Source organism: Ambystoma mexicanum, chromosome 2q (genome assembly GCF_040938575.1).
Source record: "Ambystoma mexicanum isolate Mex_15411 chromosome 2q, UKY_AmexF1_1, whole genome shotgun sequence".
Taxonomy (NCBI): Eukaryota; Metazoa; Chordata; class Amphibia; order Caudata; family Ambystomatidae; genus Ambystoma; species Ambystoma mexicanum.
Window position 1 is genome coordinate 493,094,352 of NC_090924.1, and position 24,462 is coordinate 493,118,813.

Consider the following 24,462-nt stretch of genomic DNA (forward strand, 5'->3'; position numbering starts at 1 on the left):
CCTCCCGGCCAAATTATAGCAATCAGTGATGCATAGAATTATCCAGCAGGATAACGTTTGTTTTGTCACTGCAAGATCTAGTTTGTGTCCCGTTTAGCCCACAAATAACTGATTGTCTTGCCCCACCTTGAAGCCTCTCCTCTTCCTTACCAGGGTGAAGTGGCGCATAAAAGGTTGGTAGCACTATTTTCTGAGAAAGGTGAAATTCCGAAACCACCTTTGGGAGAAAAGTGGATCAGACTCTCAGAACGGCTTTCTTCTTGAAGAAAGAGGTAAACGGTGGTTTGAACGGCAACGTCTGCAATTCGCTAATTCTGCGTGCTGATGCTTTGGCCGTTAAGAAAACTGTCTTCAGTGTTAGCATCCTTAAAGGACAAGAATGAAAAAGGCTCAAAAGGAGCACACATAAGGAATTTCAGAACCAGATTTACATCCCAAACGGGAACCACAAAAGTGACTGGAGGGAACACATTAGGGAACCTTTCAAAAACTGCACCCCAATTGGAATTTTGAAATAAGATGCCTGCTCTGGTGTGCGCTTAAAGATGGATAGCGCTGCTTAGTATCCCTTCATAGTACCAATCTGGAGCCGAAGATTAGCTAGGTGTAGTAAGAAAGATAACAGCATAGGTGTATCACACAGAAAAGAGTCAACTAGCTGAAGAATGTATTCCAATGGCAGTGATACAGAAGTTTCGTTGCTGGCCTTCTGGCTTAAAGCAAAACTTCCACTGCCTCTTCCGGGAGGTCCAATCCATATATCTCTCAGAAACCAGGCATGAAGGGTGAACGTCTTGACCTCTGGATGGAGAACCTGTCCCCAACCCCCCTCTTGTGAGAGAAGGTCCTCTCTTTGTGGAAGACGTATCAGAGGGCAGATGGACATGTCTAGAAGGTCCTGTTACCCAGTCTTCCTGGCCCCATCCGGAGCAATCAGGATCAAGGATTTCCCAAACTTCCTCAACCTCCTGAGGACATGAGGGTTGATGGGGACTGGCGGGAACCCATACAGGAGTGGAAATTCCCAGTCCATTACAAACATGTCCCGTAGAGATCCTATCTGGAGCAGAACAGTTTGCACTTCCTGTTGACACTGGATTTACTTGAGTGATTCTCCAAAGGAAGGAGATCTCCTGAAGGACTTCCTGAGATCGTACCCACTAATGGAAGACTGTGCTCTGCCTGCTCAGCGTGTCCACTGCTTTGTTCTCCACTCCAGCTAGGTGAACTGCCAAGAGGGAGATCCCTTCTTGTAGTGCCAGAACCAGAGCTGCATTGCCTCTCTGCACAGTGGTAGTGACCCTACACCTTCTCTCTTGTTGAGGTAGTACATGGTCACTGTGTTGTCCATTGTCTTGTCCGTCATTATCAGGGCATTCTTCCCCCGGACAGAGGTCAGAAAGGGCTTCAGCACTAGTCTGATTGCCCTCAACTCTAAAAGGTTGATGTGTAGTTTGGACTCGGATGGAGACCAACGACCGCTGACGGTCAGATTGTTGCCGTTGGCTGCCCACCCCATGAGTGAGGCATCCGTAACTACCGGTATCTCCAGCCATTGCTGCCAAAAAGGTTCCCCTTTCAGAATGTTGTCCTCACAGGCCAACCACAGGAGATCCTGTGCGACCCTCCTCAGAACTTGAAGGTGGTCTGATATCTTGCTTGAAAATTGAGACCATTGGCACCTGAGGGCCCACTGGAGGGATCTCATTCTCAGCCGAACCTCTGGCACCAGAAAAATGTAGGATGCCATGAGGCTGAGCAACCTCAGAAAATTGAAGGCCGGAGACGCTGGGCACTCTGGAATTTGATGACCATCTGCTGAATGTGTTGAGCCCTCATCTCGGGTGGCAAGGGTTTGCCCAAGGAAGCTTCCAGGACTGCTCTGATGAATTAGAGCCTCTCAGAGGGTATCATGTGGGACTTCTTAAAGTTGAGGTAGAATCCCAGTCTGTGGAGAGAGTGGCAGGTGATGCTGGTTCCAGGGCTTGGCCGGGAGAATGAGCCCTGATCAGCCAATCGTCCAGGTATGGGTAGACGTGAATATCTCCCCCCCTCCTGAGACTTGCTGCCACTACCACCATCAACTTAGTGAAATCCCTGGGGGCAGAGGTGAGCCTGAATGGCAGAACTCGAAACATGAGCCCGAATGGCAGAACTCTGAATTGATAATGAGAACCGACAAAAGTGATCCTCAGGTACTTCCTGTGCTTGTGATGAATAGGCACATGAAAGTAAGCATCCTGAAGGTCCAATCCTGGAGCAGGAGGGCCTGAAGGATCTGATAAAGCGTAACCATTTTGAACTTGTCCTTCCTGAGTAACTTGATCAAGTATCTCGAGTTTAAAATGGTTCTCAATCCTCTGTCTTTTTTAGGGATCAAAAGTAAGGGGAGTACCACCCTCTGTTCCTCTCCATAACAGGCATTGGAACAGATCTGGAGTTTTGCAGGAGTGGCTCCATGATGGATGATCCGGAGGCCTTTTTAAAAAGGGTAGGCAGTAACCCAGGGCCACTGTTTGCAAGGCCCAAGCATAAGAAGTAATGCCCTGCCATTCTTCCAAATGCTAACTGAGCCTGCCCCCCACTGCAGACCTGTGGACTAAGGCCTCAGAGTGGTTTTGGGGCAGCTGAAGCTGGGAACTGAACCGATGTAAATGTTTCTACAGGTCGAGAATCACTAATAAATGTGTAACTCGCACCAGAGAAGAGATTCCCTGCTAAATTCAGGACTCCATCTTCTTTGAAGTTCACTCCACGGACTAGACCAGGTATTTAAGTTTCAAGGTCTAGTTAGAGATTAAAACTTAATCATAGAGATTTAACTAAGCAATAATAGCTTACTCTCTCTTTTGTTTGTTTTTATCAACAGTTACATTTTAAAAAGCAGGTGCTTTTTCACTTTCTACAAGAAGTTGAAACCATTTTCAACTAGATGCAATAGTTGAACGTCTTGTTTTACTGTAATAAGAGTCGAGTGACAATACTCCTGAAGAAAGTCCCTAAATCAACAGAAGAGAAGTGAAACATGTCATGTTTATTAATGTGGTCAAAGAATTAACCATCTAGATTTAAAATTCCAATTTAAGGATATATATTACACCGAGATGTTTATTAAATTCTCAGTTGTAAGTAATAACTTGATCTACTTAGATAACTGCCTATTCAAGAAGGTTGTCTTTGTCACTCCTGATTTTGTCGTAAATCTCCCCCGTCTCACCTGTGATCGGGATCTCCCTTGTTCGGCCGCAGGACTCTTCCTGTGGATGGTTCGGGTCTTGAATAGGCTTGACCGAGCCTCGTCAGGTTGCAGGACGCGTTCAGAGTTCCGGAAAGTTCATGGTTCCAGGGTATCCAGGATTAGCGATGAACTAGTAGGGGGGGAAATCCAGGAACAGGATAAAAGGCAAGGAAGGAAGTAAGAGGATCAAAGGAAACCAATGTAGAGAGTAAACACACGTCGGGTCACTACCGAAGATAGCGTTGAGACGCGCGGACCCGCAGGGGCGTGACCAATTTATAGTACGTGCCACGACGTGAAAGCTAGTGCGTAGCACAGAGCTTGGTACGGCCATGTTGGGAGGAACAAGGAGTACAAGCCCTTCGTGACAATGACCATGAGGTCCAGAAGGGGCAATTTCGCTGGTCATGACAGCATGCCCCCTCCGAAGATTGGTTCCTCCAGGCTTGCCTGGGTGAATAAGATGGAATCTTCTGAGCAAACGAGGGGTCTTTAAATTAGAAACTGGTTCCCATGTTCTCACGCTAGGGGGGTAGCCTTTCCACTCGACCGGATATTGTAGTCGACCCCTCCTATACCTGGAATCACATATCCTGGACACCTCATATTCCAACTGGTCGTCCACAACAACAGGTGTGGGTTTGAAGGGTTTTCGAGTAGAACTAACGTAGGGTTTCAACAGGGAAGTATGGAAGATTGGATGTATCTTCTTCCAGGAATCCGGGAGCTTAAGTCGGAAGGAGACAGGATTGATGATCTCCTTTATAGAAAATGGACCATAATAGCGAGGAGCTAATTTGTTTGGTCGTAGATGTCGAGGTAACATTTTTGAGGCTAACCAGACTTGATCGCCAACTGAATAGGAAGGTGATGGTCTTCTCTTAGAGTCCGCATATCTTTTGGTTCGAGTCTGGGCCTGTTCTAACTGATCCCTGGCCTCTCTTTGTAAGTCGATCAGCGTCTGAATCCAAGAGTCAAGGGTAGGTACCGGAGTAGATTCTGGAAGAACTGATGGTAAAACAGACGGATGATATCCTTGACTGCAATAGAAAGGGCTGATCTTGAGGGCTGAATGATCTGAGTTATTGTAGGAGAATTCGGCTAAAGGTATAAGGAGAGACCAATCGTCTTGAACCTTGGTGGCTCAACAACGAAGATATTGTTCCAGGGTTTGATTTACTCGTTCCGCTGCCCCATTGGTTTGTGGATGATAGCCTGAAGAAAGGGCACGTTGGATTCCTAGAACACAACAGAGATGTTTCCAGAATTGTGAAATATACTGAGGTCCCCGATCTGAAATAATCTTGGAAGGAAGGCCATGAAGACGAAAAATATGTTCCAGGAAAATTCCAGCAAGTTCTGAGGAAGATGGTAGTTTATACAATGGTGTAAAATGAGCTAGATGAGTGAACAAGTCAATGGTTACCATGATGGTTGTATATCCTCGGGAAGGTGGTAATTCAACAATGAAGTCAGTGGCAATAACTTCCCAGGGTCTGGTTGGCAACGTAGGTTGCAGAAGCAGACCCGCCGGCCTCTGATTATCGTATTTGTTCTGACTACAAATAGCACAGGTCTTGATGTATTGAACTACACTGGACTTCATCCCTGGCCACCAGAACTGTCTTTGTATAAGACGGAAGGTGTTGGTTACTCCTCGATGGCCGGAGTGAAGAGTATCATGGCATAGATTCATTACCTTCTGTTGAAGTTCTTTTGTCAGAATGACCACTGAATTGTTCTTGAATAAATATCCTTCCTTGATTGTCAGACGCCAGGGATTTTTCTTGGATATGTCCTTCCAGAGTTCAGATAGTTGAGTCTGTACTCTGATTTCTTCCAGGAGATTGATCGCTTGAGCTACAAAGATTGTGGGTGGAAACATTTTAGGATAGATCTTATCCTCCAAGGGAACGTAGTCGGGACGCCGAGAAAGGGCATCGGCAATCAAGTTTTGCGATCCAGGAACATGTGAAATTTGAAATTGATATTGAGCAAAGAAGTAGGCCCATCAAGCTTGTCTACTGTTCCTGCACTCCATGGATTGTAGGACCTGAAGATTTCGATGATCAGTACGGACTTGAACTGGATATTTAGCACCCAGGAGTTGATGTCTCCATTCAGTGAAGGCATGACGAATGGCCAATAACTCCTTCTCCAGAACTGAGTAGTGAGTCTCGCTGGTGGTCAGGGTCCGTGAGAGATAAGCAATGGGATGTTCCAACTTATCATCGGATTCTTGTTTTAAAACTGCTCCTATGGCGTAATTGGAAGCATCAGTTTCCACTAGAAAAGGACGATTTATGTCAGGTTGGGCCAGGTTGGGGGCCTGAGTGAATTCTTCTTTCAAGCGTTGGAATGCCTTATCTTGTGGTATAGACCAGTTAAATGGAACGTCTTTCTTCAGGAGATTAACAATGGGTTGAACAATCTCGGAAAAGGTGGGAATGAATTTCCGGTAGAAGTTGGCAAGCCCCAGGAAGGATTGTATTTACTTAACAGCTGTTGGGGCGGGCCAAGCCAGTATGGCCTTCACCTTTGAAGGGTCCATACTAATTCCTTCTGAACTAAGGACAAATCCCAGATAGTGAACTGATGAAACATGAAACAAACATTTTTCTGGTTTGGCTAAGAGTTGATTTTCACTGAGACGTTGAAGTACTGCTTTTACATGTTCTTCATGTTTCAAGGAATCCTTGGAGAAGATCAATATGTCATCCAAGTAGACGATAACATTGAGAAATAACATGTCAGAGAACACCCTATCCATAAAAAGCTGTAAGACTGCGGGAGCATTAGTCAGACCAAAGGGCATGGCTAGGTATTCAAAGTGACCAAAGGGTGTTCTAAAGGCTGTTTTCCATTCGTCTCCTTCCCGGATACGGATCAAATGGTAAGCACCTCGGAGATCCAGTTTCGTGAATATCACTTCACCTCTCACAGCTTCAAGGATATCCGAGATCAGGGGTAGTGGGTATCTGCCTTTCAGGGTGTATTGATTTAGGCCCTGATAGTCCAGGCAAGGTCTAAGCTCTTTGGTATCCTTTTTTGGAACGAAAAACAATGAAGCACCAGCTGGTGATTTTGAAGGTCTTTTGGTGCCGTTCTCAAGATTAGTGTCTAGGTATTCCCGGAGGGCTCTCTTTTCGGGTTCTGAAAGGATAAACATCCTGCCAAAGGGAATCACTGCTGAGGGTTCAGTATCTATGGCACAGTCTTCGGGTCTATGTGGAGGTAAGGGTTGAACAATGGCAGTAGAGAATACATCAGCATACCCTTGATAGATCTCTGGAACTTGTACAATATTGGAAACCATGAGTGGTGTCTCTGGACACCTTGGTAGACTTATAGGAGCTGTGACTGAGGTATCCAGGTTTAAACAATGGTTCATACAGAACTCCGAGCCCAGGAATAAGGATCCGGCCGTCCAGTTAATATATGGATTGTGCCTTTGTAACCAGGGCATGCCCAGAACCAAGGGGTAATGGGCTGATTTTATAATGTCAAACACAATTCTTTCTTGATGATGATTTATGGAAAGATGGATCTCCCTTGTTTGCAGACTTATGGGTCCTGAGGAAAGAGGTCTTCCGTCAATTGCTTCCACTGGCTGTGAAAAACTTCTTGCTTCATATGGAATGTTATGATTTCTGACCCAATCTTGATCAATGAAGACTCCCATTGCTCCGCAATCCACCAAGGCCAGTATGGGGTAGACCTTGTCCTTGGATGGCGATAAAAAGGCCTGTAATATCACCAATTTGTTTTGTCCAGGAGAGTTCAAGAATGGAATTGATGTGGAGCAAACATCGCTCTCCCGAAACCTAGCTCCATTTAGGATCGGGAGCTGGCGTTTCCCGAGCGTCGGGGAGGAGCCAGAGGACACTCCTTAACTAGATGTTTATCTGAGGCACAATACATGCATAAGCCTGTGTGTATGCTTCTTAACCTTTCCTGCGGGGAAATTGGTCCACGAAAGGCTCCAAGTTGCATGGGTTCAGAATCAGTGCTCGCATTCTTGGCAGATTCTGTCCTTGTAGTATTCTCTGGGGAGTTTCTTTGAATTGAGACTTTATTCTTTTTCTTTTCGGCCTTTCTTTCTTGGATTCTGAAGTCTATTTGCATAGACAAGTCCAGGAGGGCCTGGAATGAACTATGACGTGCCACCCTGGCTAACTCGTCCTTAATCTCTTCATTTAGACCTCTGCGAAACAAGGTAAAAGTAACTTCCATGGGCCAGCCCGCCTCTTTGGCTAGCTGTTTGAATCTGGTAACATAGGTCAACATGTCTTGGGATCCTTGTTGGAAGTCAAGTAACTTCTCTTGAGCACCGTGGACCAGCTCTGGTCGTTCGAACATGGTCTTGAGTTCCGCGATGAACCCTTCATAATCATCCAGGAGAGCATCCCCTGAATTGAGTAAAGGAGTGGCCCATGTAAGGGCATTACCGGAAAGATGCAATATTATGAAGCCCACCTTAGCCCTAGGAGTTGAGAAATAGTAGGGCTTGAAGGTAAAATGTACGAAACAAGAATCCAGGAATCCACGTAAGGTCTTTGTTGAACCGTCGTATTTATCAACCACTCCTCCCAATAATACGCTGTCCTTGTTCGCGGAGCCACGTGACAAGACAAGCTGTCTTAGCGCCGCATTCTCGGCTTTTAAATTCTGCATCTCTGTGGAAAGTTCTTGCATTCCGCGCATCAGGTCCTGAATAGCATTCTCCATGGTAGAATCCATATTGATCGTTTGGCGTCTAAAACTGTCGTAAATCTCCCCCGTCTCACCTGTGATTGGGATCTGCCTTGTTCGGCCGCAGGACTCTTCCTGTGGATGGTTCGGGTCTTGAATAGGCTTGCCCGAGCCTCGTCAGGTTGCAGGACGCGTTCAGAGTTCCGGGAAGTTCGTGGTTCCAGGGTATCCGGGATTAGCGATGAACGAGTAAGTAGGGGGAAATCCAGGAACAGGATAAAAGGCAAGGAAGGAAGTAAGAGGATCAAAGGAAACCAATGTAGAGAGTAAACACACGTCGGGTCACTACCGAAGATAGCGTTGAGACGCGCGGACCGGCAGGGGCGTGATCAATTTATAGTACGTGCCACAACGTGAAAGCTAGTGCGTAGCACAGAGCTTGGTACGGCCATGTTGGGAGGAACAAGGAGTACAAGCCCTTCGTGACAATGACCATGAGGTCCAGAAGGGGCAATTTCGCCGGGTCATGACAGATTTGTATTTTTATACAGTGTTTTAATATTTAAAGTTGTTTGATAAATTGATTTTTATATGTAATTTTGATTAAAATGAATATGTGTGAAGAGAAACAGTATTGATTTAATGTTTGTAGCTGTTGATAAGAGCTATCTACCTCTTGTTTAGATAATTTCCAATTACCCATTAAAAGATAGAGCTTCCACTATGGTGGACTTTATGGGATTCCCCTCTAAAAGATTAGTGATACTATGTACACTAACACAAAGGTAGTTTCACGCAATGCCCGCCTTAGGTATATACATTTTGAGGTCCTCCACTATGCATACTTGACTCCTTGCATTACGCAAAGTTTAGTGCAGAGCTTAGTTTAGCCTGTCTATGATATAGTTTGGAAAGTAATTTGTTTCATGTGTGGTAGGGCTATGAAGTTATATTGGAATTTTGGGAAGAGGTAGTAAAGTACCCAAGGACGCACAACATGGGCTGGGTGCATCCCTATGAACCCAATATGTGTCTTCTGGGAATATTGCCTAAAAAAAAGAGTAAGGATATTTTTTTGTTTTGTTTTTATTTTTGGCGTTTAGTTAATTACAAACCTTTGCCAATCACAGTCCCAAATCACAAATCAATTCATTTTAAATACCTTCCCCTGCACCCCCCATTAACAGCCTCCTACCAGGCTTCAGCATCAAGGCCATATTTGTTTGCCAGTTGAATGTAGAAGTACATAGTTCTATTGGATCTCAATGCAGGGCAAAACAAGATTAGATGGTTCAAGGTTTCCACTTGGGCATTACAAAGTTTGCAGTTTTCGGCTCCTAAAGTCATTCCATATCTACATAGAGTAAACTTTGTGTGTAGTATATTTAGTCGGAACCTAAGAAACAGAAGCATCCTTTTAACATGTGTAGGATTTCAAGTTAAAATGTCGACAGATAATCCTAGGTTTAACAAAATATCATTGCATCTATCTAGCCACATCTTCAAAGACCAGTCGGGGGTTGCAGCCTTATTTGCCAATAGGATCTTATATTGGGGTGGACAATCAGGGGCGTATAGTTTGACAAAGAGAAGCATGGACTTCCATACCACCCTTACATACAAGGATAGAAGGCCAATTTCATGTCTTATCACCACCATGGGTACTCGTTGGGTAGGCTTAGAATCTGTCTCCAGAATCTACCCTCAAGGCGGTCCCATATTTCCAATGACAAGCAGAGGCAGGCTTCGGCAGCGAAAGTGAGGGCAGGTCTAGCTTTCTCGTTATAAAAATGAATGATCGGCAGGAGCAAGAACTTTCCATATTTCCATTCGATCCGTATGCCTTGAGCAGTTAATTGTTTGATTTTACCCTCTAAGTGCTCTTTCCATGGGGTTTCACAGGCACTTGCACTTATTTTATGGACTGTTCCGGTGTAATTCTATGCTTGTTCAAGGTTCAACTTGGTGTTTTAGACTTCCGACCCTTCCGGTTCTCCAAGATCAATATTTCAGTTTTGCACGCATTGATTTTGAAGCCGTTCTGTTCTACATACTTTTGCAGGATATTGAGTTTCCTCTGTAGGCCAAGTGGGGTTCTATCTAAGATAACCAGGTCACCAGCATACAAGAGCCATCCTGTCATGTAACCATTGATCTTTGGGGAGCATGAGGGCGAAGGGTCCATGACGTTGCACAGGTCAGCGATGAATTAGCTAAACAGCGCAGCGGCCAGGGGACATGCCTGCTTTAAACCCTTAGAAATCGGAATACACTTTACAGATGTCTCTCTTGGTCAACTCCAATTTTCAGTGACGTCCCCGTGTACAGGTCCTTAATTGCCAGTAATAGGTCTTCTGGACACCCCAGGTGGTCGTTTTCTCCCACAATTGTTCTCTACTGATGCTATTAAAAGCCTGTTCCGTGTCAATCCATGCTAAATAAATCTTGCAATCGCCCCTTGGGGTCTTCATCTTTAGGAGACACAGTAAAGACTAAGGATATTATTGAATTGATTTCATTAAGCTTTACACTAGCCAAGCAACAAATTGTTGTATCGTAGAAGGATCCCTGCCCCACCCTAAATTGATGCTACTTTAACTCCCCTTTCCAACGACACCTTCTTTGAAGCATTGCTGGGCGCGAATTGCCCGATCCGCGCCCAGCAATGCCACAAACCACCAGGGATCTGTTTTTGAAGTGTGGGGGTGGGGGGCTGGGGTGAGGGGGCAGCTTACTATGCATGCAGGCCTCTCTTCCCCCCAGCCTCCAAAGTATGGGGCAGCACGTTTTGCCCACCTTGGGGGCAGATAGGCACACTAATGTGCCCATCTGCCACTAGGAAAGGGGCAAAAAAAAAATAAGGATGTTTTGGGAGGGGTGAGGGACACTAAACCACCAGGGAATATATGGAATGAAAAGGGGGGTGGTCCTCTCCCTCCCACCCCAAGTGGATGGGGGGCACCTCATTTAGCCCTCCCTGGGGCAGATTTCATGAGATGCCCCTCCATCCATTTAGGGTGGGGAGGAGAGGGCCACCAGAAATCTTGGTACAGGCCCCTCTAATCATGGGGCAGTACGTTTTGCCCCCCTGGGGGCAGATCGGCACAATAATGTGGCCATCTGCTCATAGGGTAGAGGCAAAAAAATTATAATCTAAAACAAAAATGTTGTTGGTGGGGGGCACTCTAAATCACCTCTGGCTTATGTAATAAAAAGGGGATGGCCGTCTCCCCCCACCCCAAATGGATGGGGAGGCTTCTCATGTAGCCCTCTGTGGGGGCAGATTGGTAGTGCAATCTTGCAATCTGCCCCTAGGAAGGGGCAAATGTGTTTTTACTTGGGGGTGAGGATCAGTAGACCACCAGGGATGGCTTGAAAGGTGGGCCATGATCAGAGAGTAGTAGTTATGATTTGTTTTTGCTGGGGTGACCATAGGTAACACATGATTTTTGTTACGTTTACAGCTTTTCTACGCGAGCAGCTGCAACATTATGTGATACTGTTTTTTATTATTCTACGGTTAGGGCCCATTGTCAGTGGGGTTGGTGGGACTGGGGCTGGATTGTTGGTGGTGTGGGCGGGAGTGGGCTGTCTGGGGAGGTATTTTGGTGGGCTCGGACACAATTGCAGGGTCAAACTACAAATTGCCCCCATGCTAGCATAACATTGGTGTTTCCCTGGGAGCGGCTGTCTCCCATGTGGTTTGACCGTCCACAATCCCTTTTTGCACCTCTGGCTGTGCTGCGTTACAGAGGTCGCCTCCGGGGAGGAATGGGGATCCTGCCGGGGCTCCCCGGGACTGCCCCTGCACTTGGGGATGGTAAACCCACATGGGAGGCAAGGCACCCAAGGCTGGAGGCATCACCTCTGACCATCCTGGAGTTCTGGCTGGCCTGCGTTACAGCTTTTCCCTCTGGGAAAGGACAGGGACCCTGCCGGGGCTCCCTGGAACTGTCGCTGGGCTTGGGGACAGTCAACCCAGATGGGAGACAGCCACCCAAGGCCAGGGACATCACCCCCCACCTTCTTGGAGCTTTAGCTGGCCTGCATTATACCTTCTACCTCCAGGAAAGGACGGGGACCCTGCAGAGGCTCCCTGGGACTGCCACTGTGCTTGGGGGAGGGGGAGTTGACCCACATGGGAGACAGCCGCCCAAGGGCAGGAACATCACCCCCGACCATCCTGAATCGCTGGCTGGGCTGCGTTACAGAATTTACCCCTGGGGAGGGAAAAGGACCCTGCCAGGGCTCCCTGGAGCTGTCGCTGTGCTTGGGGATGGTACATCCACATGGTAAACGGATGTCCAAGGCCAGGGACATCACCTGCAACCGTCCTGGAGTTCTGGCTGGGCTGCATTACAGCTTTTCCCTTAGGGGAGGTATTGGCACAATGCCGGGACTCCCTGGTACCACAGGCCAGCAAGAACTCCAGGACGGTTGGAGGTGATGTCCCTGGCCGTAGGCATCCATTTCCCATGTGGGTGTACCGTCCCCAAGCAGAGTGGCAGCCCCAGGGAGCCCCTGGCAGGGTCCCGGTCCCTCCCCAGGGGGAAATTCTGCAAAACAGCTCAGCCAGAGCTCCAGGATGGGCTCCAGGATGGGCTCCAGGATGGGCTCCAGGATGGGCGGGGGTGATGTCCCTGGCCTTGGGTGGCTGTCTCACATGTGGTTTGACCGCCCTCAAGCCCAGAATATTCCAGGGAGCCCCGGCAGGGTCCCCGACCTTTCCCAGAGGGAGAAGCAGTAACGCAGGCCAGTATGAGCTCCAGGAAAGTCGGGGGGTAATGTCCCTGGCCTTGGGTGGCTGTCTCCCAAGTGGGTCAACCGTCCCTAAGGCCAAGTCCAGTGGCAGTTCCGGCAGGGTCCCCATTCTTCCCCGGATGGAAAGCTGTAACACAGCCCAGCCAGAGCTCCATACTGGGCTTGGGGATGGTCAACCCACATGAGAGACCGGTGCCCAAGGCCAGGGATATCAACCCTGACCATCCTGGAGGTCTGGCTGGGATGCGTTACTGAATTTACCTCTGGGAAGGGAGGGGGCCCCTGCCAACAGTGATCCTTAATGGTTTTTGTTAAAATGACATATGTCATAATCTTCTGGAACATGTTTCAGGTAAGGACAATGAGGTTACTCATGATTCCATAAGTGATGTCATATGTGATATCATAAGTGATGTCATGATGTGCTTACGGGCTATGAATGCAGGCATCATAGCGAAGGTGGTGGCTTCCAGCACATGCCGAAATTCATGGGGTTTGGGGCATTAAATCAGCACCTTAACATCACTTCAACTAAAGTTAATTTCACTGAATTTCAAGGGTTTCGTTGCATCAGATTGTTCACCTTAACACAAACACACACAAATAAAATACCTACAATATGAAAGAACCTGTGGGAAAAAAGAACATTAGACAGAACAAAACTTTATAAGTAAGCCAGTTATCTTCTATTTTCCATTAGTGCCACATGTGGCGCATTACATTCTTGAGAGAAAAAGAGACACATGATGCTTACCCCTGGATAGACTGTTTCAAAGGAATATGATCTTTTCTTACTGTATTTCTTCTTTGCATACATCTCCTTTTGTCTCTCCTTTTTTAAATTGTTCATTGCTTTAAGCAGAGGATAATCATTAAGGTCTCCATCCTTTCTTGTAGCTTTTGCAAATAGGCTCTCTAGACTGTTGGCTCCTTCCATTCGATGGTGTGGCGTGTACATATGTCCCATGTAATTTGCCTCTTCCACATCATCAAAAAAATGAATTGACAGACGACTGCCTGATTTATCTCGGTCAACGTCATGAGAAGGCGCAGGAATATGCACTCTGGACCGTCTCCTGGCTGCAATGAGGGATATTTGTTTGGTGCTGATGGCAATTTCTTCCATGGCCTCAGGGCTCAGTGTTGGAGCAGATTTCTGCATAGCCGACTGGCAGCTATCTGAATCCAGTGAAGTTGGTGAGCGCAGAATCGAAATGATGTCTTTTAAGGTAAGTGTTGTCTTTCTCTATCACGAAATAAAACAGTTCAATTAAAAACCAAGTCAAAGACAACACTTTGCCCCAATCACAATGAAAGTCAAATAAGAGCCTTTGTGTAGTACTCATACAGGGACCATGAAAAGGGAAAATTAAAATAGAATAGGCATGACAAACATGGTAGAATTTTAAGAAACGTTATTGTATGTGTGATTTAAAGTGTCCATATGATGCCTAGCATAGTATGACCTTTTGGCCAATTGTACCAGAAACAATTGCATCACTACAACCTCCAGAATTAGACTATAGAATACATGATATATAGGCTGATTCACTAAGAGGTTACTATGTGTAACTCAGACTCATCTTTGATTTTACTCCTGATGGTGACTTAGTACGTTAGAGTTACTGATGGTAACTTCTTTGTTTTTTCATGGTATTTCCTTTGAGAATCGGTCCAAACAAAAGAGTTCAGTTTCTAGAAAATACAGGCCACTGACTATGATTCTCACAATGAGCCCCCTGTCCAAAACTCAAAGAGTACAAAATTAGCTACTAAATCAGGGCTTGTCGAACCTCAGAAAAATAGAATCTATTCAAAGTTTTACTGTGAACAAACAAAATATGCAAATATTCTACCCTGCACCGCATTACATCTTTTTTCATATATTTATTCTGGCTATTCTGAAAACTAATCTGATTTTTACTTTTTGTATAACAAGACACTTTTGGCATTAGATGTGATTCAAACAAATGACCGTCAAACAGATATATATTAAGGGGTTAGAATGCTCAGTTGGGTACTGTGAAGGCATCATGACGTAAGACACAGACAGCAAACTTAAAGTTCAAAATGAAATACTTTATTAAATTAAATGTCAGCATGATAGAAGGCCTAACTTGCACTATGCTAAGGTGTGATTTCCCTGCCTGAATGAAACTAAGGACAGTCTGAGTCAAAGAGTTCATCTTACAGGTCTGTGTCCAATACCTATACTTCCCCTCACAACTAAAGCTAAACAATGTGCAGGGATGTCAATAATAAAAGAAATGGTGTATAACACAAAGTTCTGAGCTTTTTCCAGCTCTTAGCTTTCTTTCAGCTCCCCTTCCCCAAGTGTACTAAAGTTCCATGAAAAGTATCAAGATTACCTTTCTCCAGTTCAAGGCAATACAGTTCCAAACAACCCTCTGGGTTGCTTTCCCCAAGTTCCAAACAACACAGTTCAAAATCAAAAGATCTGAGACTCCGTTCCGAAGACAACACGTGTGGTTTCTCAAATCTCAGGGCTCCCTTCCCCAAGACTTTATCTTCACCACTTATAGTTGCTTCAGTCTTTTTAAAAGGTTTCACACAGCACAAGGTCCACTTGACCTTCCTTCTGGTCTGCCTCACCAGTTCACCTACACTGCTTTCATTGGTTTGTTTCACAATGTCTTTGGTTTTCAGCATTCAGGGCTCACTGGTCTAGGTGCAGTTGTCAGACCACACGGTCCACCCATCACAGTTTGTGCAACCAGGATCCCTGGGCTCTTCAGCCCATGCGGGTTCTTTGGCATTGGCTCCAGTGCACCAAATCACTTTCTCTTAGTTTCACTTTATCGGCCTCTTGGCTTTTGTACGGTATTACACTCCTCTGGCTTTCCTCTGTCAGCCTCACAGCTGTGCCATCACCTGTCACACACCTCTTGCCAGTCATTGGCCTTGCTGCACTGCATTCACTCATAAAGGATCACTTTGGGACTGCATTCACTTTCACTTGGGCACTTGAGCTGTTCTCAAGTTATCTGTGTTGTCCTTAATGTTTTATTACATTTAATATTCAATGTGTTTAGTTTAAAGGTTTTCATCAATTCATTGTTCAATATTTTCACTATTCAATATGCCCTCATATTGCTTAATTTTAAGTTTCCATTCAGTTCGTTATTCAATGTGCATTTATTTTGCTTACTTTAAAGTTTCCATTCAGTTCAGTATTCAAAGTGCATTTGTTCTGCTTAATTTAAAGTTTCCATTCAGTTTGGCATTCAATATGCGATTATTTTGCTTAATTTGAGGTTTCCATGTAATTCAGATTCAATATGCATCTGTTTTACATAATTTTCGAAGACCGCTACTTAACGTCGGTCTGTCAGGAGCGCCTCATGTTCGAGCGTCCTCCACCGACACTCACCAGTTTCAGGAGTCTCCTCTCTGTGGCTCCTGCTGCTTCCACTATACTTCTGAGTCTGGGAAGTCCATCACTACAAGCCCAGCTCGTCTGCAGGGTGCTTCCCTCTGCACGTCTGTACTCTGAATGCCATTACACGGTAGTGGACGGTGTCCTAGGTTCTCCAGGCTTTCACACAGCTCCTCCTGCTCGCTCAGAAGCACGAGGCTCCCAGACTTTCGGAAATGACACAGCCCTCTCTTTCTGGGTCCTACAAGTCCTCTAGGATATATGCAAGCATCCTGGCTCTATCTACAGTGCCACCACGGCGGCCTCCTTTTACCGAGGGTCCCCTGTTGGTCTCTCCCCAACAGGCCTCCCTGTTGTTCTCTTCAGTGTTCTCTGTCTCTCATTGTGTACGTCTACAACCACTTAACAGGTTGCAGGTGTGTTCTTTAAATTGGGTATGCCCAACATTGATTAATGGGACATGCCTGACTGTTGCAGAACTTTGCAGGCATCCTCTTTGTCCCAGTACTAGAGTGGTGAAATGATGTAGTGTTCACTACTCTGTCGCCTCTTCCTTGTCCCAGTACTGTCAAGTGTCACATGTGGGCAAATGAGGGAAATGAGGGGAACAGCTTTATAGTAACCCATAAAGGTTGGTGGAGGATTACGTTGGTCCTCAACAGGAAAAGGGAGATACCATGTCTCGCCTCTGTGTACCCCACTCCCAATCCCCAAGGACCCTCCACCAAGGTGATCCTCCCTCACTTCTCCACATACAGGGTCAGGATCCAACAGCGATGGCCTTTCCCTGGCCACTTGAGAAGAGGATCTAGCGGGGTTTAGAAGTGAGAATACCCTCTTGTTTCTCACAGTACTCCTTATAAATGTGTTTGAAATGCATCAAGTGAAATCTTTTATCCCCTTAAACAAGAATCACCCAAATGAGGATGCAGACATATTAATTGAACAATTAGGAGACAACAAAATCGTTTTGGTCTATAAAGCTGCACATCAATTTTGCTACTCTAGTGTGCTGCATTACAAAAATAGCCACACAAAATGAACCCAGATCTACAAAAGTAAATATTTCCGTGATTGAGACGGAAAACAATGGCATTAGTCAGGTTGATGGAAAATGTATTTTATATTTCAGAGATCTATAAATTGTCCAGTGTACTAAAAAAAACAGACATTGAAATACACCATTGATAAAACAAACTTTTTAGAACTTCACCCAAAAGAATAATTGTGCAAGGAATGAGAAAAACATGATACAATACAAAGCCATGTGCTAGTTTGGAGGAACAGCACACAGAGAATTTGCGCTTAAAATTGTAGATCTCTGTGTTAAAGGAACAGATTTCCAAAACTGATTTAGCCCTAATCCATGCATATTGTGTTAAAACATTAAACCAAATGTTGGTGGAATCTGAAGAATACTTATATGTTTCATGACAAGGCATGTGGGAATTCATGTGGATACAATTGGGTACCCCACACATATTTTGGACTACTGCAATCAATCCCAAAATCAAGTTTCATGTGTCAAAGAGCTTACATTGAACCAGGAATTAGATTAAGCATAAATGAACTCTTAGGCGCACTTTGTTTTTAGATAATTTATTTAAGGTATGTCTCTATGCATTAGCCATATTTGTAGCAAATACATGCAGCTAGTACTCAATTTTCCAAATCTCACCTTGGTTATTATCATAATTTTTAGATTGAGACCATGGTAGAAGGGTCCATTTTATATCCTGCTGATGCGTCCAGTTAATCAGGAAGAAGTACAAAATATCTACATGTAAATGAACAGATTATTTTCACACACTTACATGAAAGGTCATGGGCCTTGCCATGCAGGCTGACTAAACCATTAAGAACACTTTCCACAACCAAGAGGTTTCACCTAAATAATTGGTGCCATGAAATCAGCCTGTAGTCTGCCATACACAGGTCAAACTTTATCATGAGATTCAGGATTAACTAGCTCAGAATGCAACTTTCTTACAAGTTCATAATCAACATATCTTATTGAAACATTAGAACCAGCATCAAACATACATATACAATGTAAAAAATGGTTGAAACAACCATAATTTATTAGATAATATAATATCCTTTCATAAAACATTTGCTTGATCAAAAAACTGACATTCTCATGTCTTTGAAAATCGTGTCTCTCCTACTCTAGGCTCTTTATAGGTATTGAGCAATAGACAATGCCTACATTCAAGAACGATTTCATCAGTTTGAGTGGTTCCTTAACCGTTTTGGTTGCACTTGCCTTAAATAATGAGCCGCCTAATGCTTGAATAAAGAGGGTAATGCTTTTGTCTCCACCTTCTTACTCCTGTTGGTACAGGCATTGGTCCGCCACCTTCCTTTCCCAGAGTCCCACTAAATATTTTACAAGCAAAAGCCTGCAGCAAAGTTTGAAAAAAAGCCTTTAGTTTCTAGGAGATGGTAGATAACTCTCAAAGCCCATCTCGGAATTGAAACATTACAGACACTCCATGTTTGAGGCTACCCTGCCCAACACACCTCATTTTCCCAATAAGCAGACCATAGTGACTACCTTACTCCTAGTCCATAGTCCCCTTTCCTCCGTACTTTTGGGACATTCCGACCTGTGGGACGGGATCGGAGCACTTTTGTAAAAAATCAACAAATTGAAAAATGTGTCCTTCTTCTCTTTTTACTCGGGGTACCGCACGCAGCCGTAACCCCACCCTCTTTAGCTCCGCCCCGCTCAGCACCCTTCAGTCCTTTTCTTTCGCCAGGTCTGAGACCATTTAAGCAATAATAGAGGCTACTTATTAGAGGGGATGCTGGTCGGGCGTATGGAGGAAAGGACTAGGAGTAAGGTAGTCACTATGGTGAGTAATTTTTGTTATACTCCTATGTCCCGTCCCCTTTCCACCATACTTTTGGGAGATTACCAAGCACTCCTCACAGGAAATACGGGTGGATGGAACCTTACTGAAAAAGGTTTTTAAGAACAGCCTGGCCGAACTGAGCATCGGCTCTTGAGGCCCAGTCTAAGCAGAAATGCTTACCAAAAGCTGGTGGGAAAGCCCACGTAGCTGCTTTGGCCACAGTTCAATGCGCTTACAGAGCGACCAATAAATATGAGGCAATGAGGGGAAAGCATAAGCTTTCATGTTGACCAACAAGCTGCAAAGAGGACCACCTCTGGCGTGCCCCATTGCTGGAAAAGGTTGGAGATGATATTGCTGTTCATCTCACACTCGGAACCGGTGACGACTTGCGACTGAATTAATCTGCGGTCACATTGAGGTGACCCGGGATGTGTGGAGCCTGGAGCCAAACAATATATTGGATGGCCCAGCCCAAATTTGTATGACAAGATCCACAAGGAGAGGAGAGTCTGTGTCGCCCTGCTTGTTCATGTAAAACCTTGCTTTTAAGGGAGGTATTCAAAAAGGCTGCTGTGGCCCGCGGAGGTTGGGCCGGCATTATCACACACCAGGGGCAAACTGAGTCACAGGAGCAAGAGAAGCAATAGTCTCCCCAGGGGAGTCAGGGGCCTGTGTGCCATCCTAGCCTTGAAACAAGGAACCTCGGGAGAGCCGGTACTGGCAGATGTAGGGTGTTTACTCAACATGTCAGGGGCTTCCCCAGAATTAGCCTCTAGGGGAGGATCCTCAGCAGAGCCGGTACTGGAAGGTCTGTAGTACATGACCGCCTTCCTTTGCCCCCTCAACAGAACTTGTATCACCACGCCCAGGCGCGCGTACAGAAGGCTTAGGGATATACCTTACAGCCAGGACCCTTAATGAGGGACTCTCAATTCTGTTGGTGACCGATTTAGCCCCAAGCAGGGGACCTCCGGTTTAACCCTGGTCTTACAGCCACCTCGAGAGGGCCCTCTAGCTAAGACTCGATACAGTTATTTCCAGATGGAGAAGCCTCAGGGCAAACCTTGGTATCCAAAGCCATAGCAGAAATGGGGTCAGCCTTAGCCCCAAATGGGGAACCTTGGAAGAAGATCTGGTATTGGGAGACCGCTGCAGGGCCCCTCAGAGGAGATTCTGGTGCATCTCGCCGAGACCAAAAAGAGTACCCGATTCTGAAGTGTTCTGCTGCCACGAAGAACCGCAGATATTCCATATGCGGGCTCCAGAGAACCGCAGATATTCACAGAATATGAAGTCAGAATGTGCATTTACGCATCCTGGAAGACCACCACACTGAGCCAATCGCCCTTCCGAACAGAGGAGTTTATTTGGCTGAGTGTGAACAACTTGAATTTCTCTCGGAAAAATCGAAGATAATGCGCAGGCCAGCTTGACTGAGCACTGTGAAGGGACCGCAGTACTAGCCCATCCCTTGCTCCATGAGGGGTACAGATTCCACCGCTCTGAGGTATAGAAGTTTCTATACCTCTGCTCTGAGGGAGGGCATCCCGATCTGTCAGAAGAGAGGCTTGAAGGGTAGGGTAAGAGGAAAGGGCAAGCGAAAAACCCGCCTAAACGATGGACAAACCCCACCAGTCTTCGGTGATGGTTTGCCACGCCTCCAGATAAGACGAGATTAATCCTCCCACCATAGTGTAGTGTGACCGACAAAAATATCATTTGGTGATTTGTGGGCAGTGAGATTACCTGTCCCGGTAGAGGAGGCTGAAGACCGAGAGAAAAACTAACCACCTTGCCGCTGCCGCTTAAGGCGGGGATACCAATAGGAGTTTCAGATCGGCGCACACAGCAACCATGAAACCCACTGATCCCAGAGAAGGACTGAGTCTGGGACCCTGACCTCTGTGTACAAGGGGCCTTAGCTGAAGCTGTCGCCAGGACCGACAAATGGGTCTTTGTTGTCCACATAGTGTGGAAAAACTGCTCAGCCCCAAAAGGAATGCTCCCAGCACCAGTCGTCATGGAAGTTGGTGTGAGGGAGGTATCAATAATGACTGCCGTGGACCAAGGAGGTTGGGCCGCCATTTAGTCAGCACATGAAGAGAACTGCATCATAGGAGAAAATGAGGCAACTGTCCCCTCAGGAGAGTCAAGGGACTTAAGAAACACTTAGCAGTGAAACAAGGATCCTCGGTAAAGCTGGTGCTGGCAGATCTAAAATTTTTAGTGGACATCCTAGGAACTGACCCAGAATTAGCCTCCACTGGAGGAACCTTGGCAGAGCCGGTACTGAAAGGCCTGTTGCTGATCACCTTCCTTGCCCCCTCAACAGAATCGGTACCACCGCAACCCGGAGCATGGCACGGTTGAGGAATGCACCCTACAGACAGGACCCTTAGAGGATCCCTCGACTCCGTTGGTACTGTATTTAGAGGAACCTTGGGTTTTAACCTGGGATATATAGCTCCCTCAAGAGGAGCCTCGAGCTGTGGCTTGGTGTGACAAGCGCCAGAAACGGAGACCTCCGGGCATACCCCGGTATCAGTGTGGAAAGCTCCAAAAATGGAGACCTCAGGGTGAACCCCGGTATCCAGAGCCAAATAGGAACTGAGCTGAACCTTAGTACCCAAACGGTGAACCTCTGAACCACATCCGGTTTTGGCAGGTCCTCTGAGGGATCCTCAGAGAACACTCTGGAGCGCCTATAAGGCCCTTGAGGCACCTCAGGGGATTCCCTGATAACAGAGCTAAACAAGCCCCTCCCGGACATGGAAAGCTCTCACTGAGCAGGGCTGCTCATCGCCGTCCTCATCCGCTTAAGGCTCATCCCAACGAGACGGGAACAGAAAACTGGTATCAGGTTTGTCAGTAATTAAATCAAGCTGGTCGGTAATATCTTCTTCTTCACTCAGAAATCGAAGTTCACCTTCTCCCCCTTCCTCCTCGCCTGAGGTAGTAGAAGAATAATCCAATTTCTTCCTTCGAGGTCGCCGAGCTTCTGCCTTCTTTTTTTGTGCTGATAAGGTCTACCTCGGAAGGAAGCCACCGTGATTCCCACCCAAGGAATCTCCGGAGACCTCTCTCCGCAACAGCCGGAGCGTTATAGGGGAAAAAGCCTCAGGCACAAAAAAAACCCCAGGTCTTCTCGAGTCCAACGGCACAAATAAGCCGCGGTACGGTAATGAATGTCTCGGGTGGACTGCAAGCTGTGTAAACAGCGTGGACAAAAATAAAGAGTAATCAGAACAGAGGATCGAGAGGGATACTTAAAAAAAGTATATAAAAGAATGGATGAATAGATGGAACAGAACCGGAATGCTCAAAGAAAATACAGAAGGGAATAAGCAAGAACTCTGCCTAAATACAGACAGAACAGGGGAAACAGAAAGAAAACAGAGAAAATAAGGCTGGAAGAGCACAAGAGTAATGCGGACAAAACTGCAAGGGTTAACGCTGCAAGAAAGCAGAGAAAGAGGACACAAACTGTAAGCGATAGCGTGGGCGGATCGCCGCCAAGGGAAATCACGGGGAGCGCTGTCAACAAGGAGAAATCCAGAAGTTGCAACACGCTGATCCGCTGAGTCCAGGAGAGGAAATAGAACTCGGCGGCAGCCATGTTGGAAAAAGACTAGACTGCAGCGGCACGCTAAGAAACAGCGTAACAGCACAGTCTAATGGAGGCCGTGTTTCCATTTGTTCCATAGATGCCAACTTCCCAAGTTCATGAAAGTATGCCCCCTTCGAAGACCCTGCCCTCCCGGTTTACCAGGGTGAAGACGATGGTACTGTCTTACCAAACGAGGGGCCCGAATATTGGAACTAGGTTCCCAGGTATCCTCGGAAGAGGAATACCCCTTCCAGTGGACCAGGTATTCTAGGCGTCCTCTGTGAAGTCGGGAGTCTCGGATCTGAGAGACCTCGTACTCTTTGGAAGTGGAAGTAGGAACGACATGTAGTTTGGGAGCAGACTGTCTTCTGGTACTAGGCAAGTAAGGTCATAAAAGAGAGGAATGGAAGACTGGATGCACCCGCCTCAGGGTATTGGGTAGTTTGAGGCGGTAGGCTACAGGATTGATTTTGGAAAGTATCTCGTATGGTCCGATGTAACGGGGAGACAATTTGGATGGTCAGACCCAGCGAGGCAGGAATTTGGTAGAAAGCATAACTTTGGTGCCCTTTCCCCAGTCTGGTACCTGTCTGTGATGTCTATCCGCTTGTTCTTTATAGCGACTGCCAGCCTCTTGAAGACTTTGCCTGGCAGTATTGTGGGCTTCTTTGATTCTCTCAAGGGTAGTCTCAATGGTTGGTATGTATGAGTCTACGGGATAGATGGGTACTATGGATTGAGGATGTATACTATAGGTACAGAAAAAAGGGCTGATTCCTAGCGCAGTGTGCCCCGAGTTGTTGTAAGCGAATTCTGCGGTAGGGAGCAAAGACACCCAATTATCTTGTTGTTGATTTATGAAGCACCTAAGGTACTGCTCCAGGGTTCCATTTAGCCTCTCTGTCTCTCCTTTGGTTTGGGGATAAAACCCAGAAAAGAGAGCTCTCTCGATACCCAGCCTTTTACACAACTCCGTCCAGAATTTGGAGGTGTACTGACTACCTCGATCGGATACGATTTTCAGGGGGAGACCGTGTAACCTAAATATGCCCTTCATGAAGACATCCCCCATAACAGTAGCGGAGGGTATGCCGGTCAGGGGGGAAATATTAGCCAGCTTAGAGAAGGAGTCCACAGTGAACATGAAACAGGTGCAACCCACGTAGACAGGTAAGTCCACTACAAAGTCGGTTGAGATGTGTTTCCATGGACCTGGTGGAATCGGCTCTTGGTGAAGTAATCCCAATGGCTTCTATGTGAGATGTTTGCTCTGCAGACATACAAGACAGGTTTGAACATACTCCTGAGTATCTGCCTTCATCTTGGGCCAATAGAATGACCTTTGGATTAATTCCAGTGTACCGCGTATGCCTCTATGGCCGGCCACCTTGGAGTCATGGCTCCATCGGAGAACCTTTTGTCTGAGATCGTGGGATGGAATGATCAACTTCCCCTGAGCAAAGTATAACCCATCTCTTCCTATCACTGGCTGCTTCCAAAGGGCAGAAGTATGTTCTTTCAGGTTGATGGAGGCCTCTTAAACTTGTTGCAAAAAGGATGTCACAGAAGAAACGATCTTAGTCTGAGGGAACATCAGTTCCTTTTCTTGTGTAGGATTCTTATCGAGGTCATCTCTGCGTGATAAGGCGTCGGCAATCAGGTTTTGAGAACTGGGTATAAATGTAATACTGAAATGGAATTGAGCAAAGAAGTGAGCCCATCTGGCTTGACGTGTATTATAACACTCTTGTTGCTTAAGCACCTGTAGGTTTTTGTGATCAGTTCGTATTTGGAAGGGATGCAGGCTACCTTGGAGCAAGTGTCTCCACTCCAAACAGGCTAATTTCATGGCCAACAGCTCACGTTCAATAACGGAATAATTCTGTTGGCTCGGGCTCAAGGTCTT

The 24,462-nt window shown here is 46.2% G+C and overlaps 1 protein-coding gene across 1 annotated transcript in view; it reads right to left on the bottom strand.

Annotated features, from left to right (window-relative positions):
- LOC138569550 (kinesin-like protein KIF19) overlaps positions 1-24,462 on the bottom strand; it is a 3,041,213-nt gene that overhangs the window by 148,725 nt on the left and 2,868,026 nt on the right. Inside the window, exon 18 of the mRNA XM_069647615.1 lies at positions 13,446-13,937. Coding sequence (XP_069503716.1) covers positions 13,446-13,937 — 492 coding nt within the window. The remainder of the gene's footprint in view (positions 1-13,445; positions 13,938-24,462) is intronic.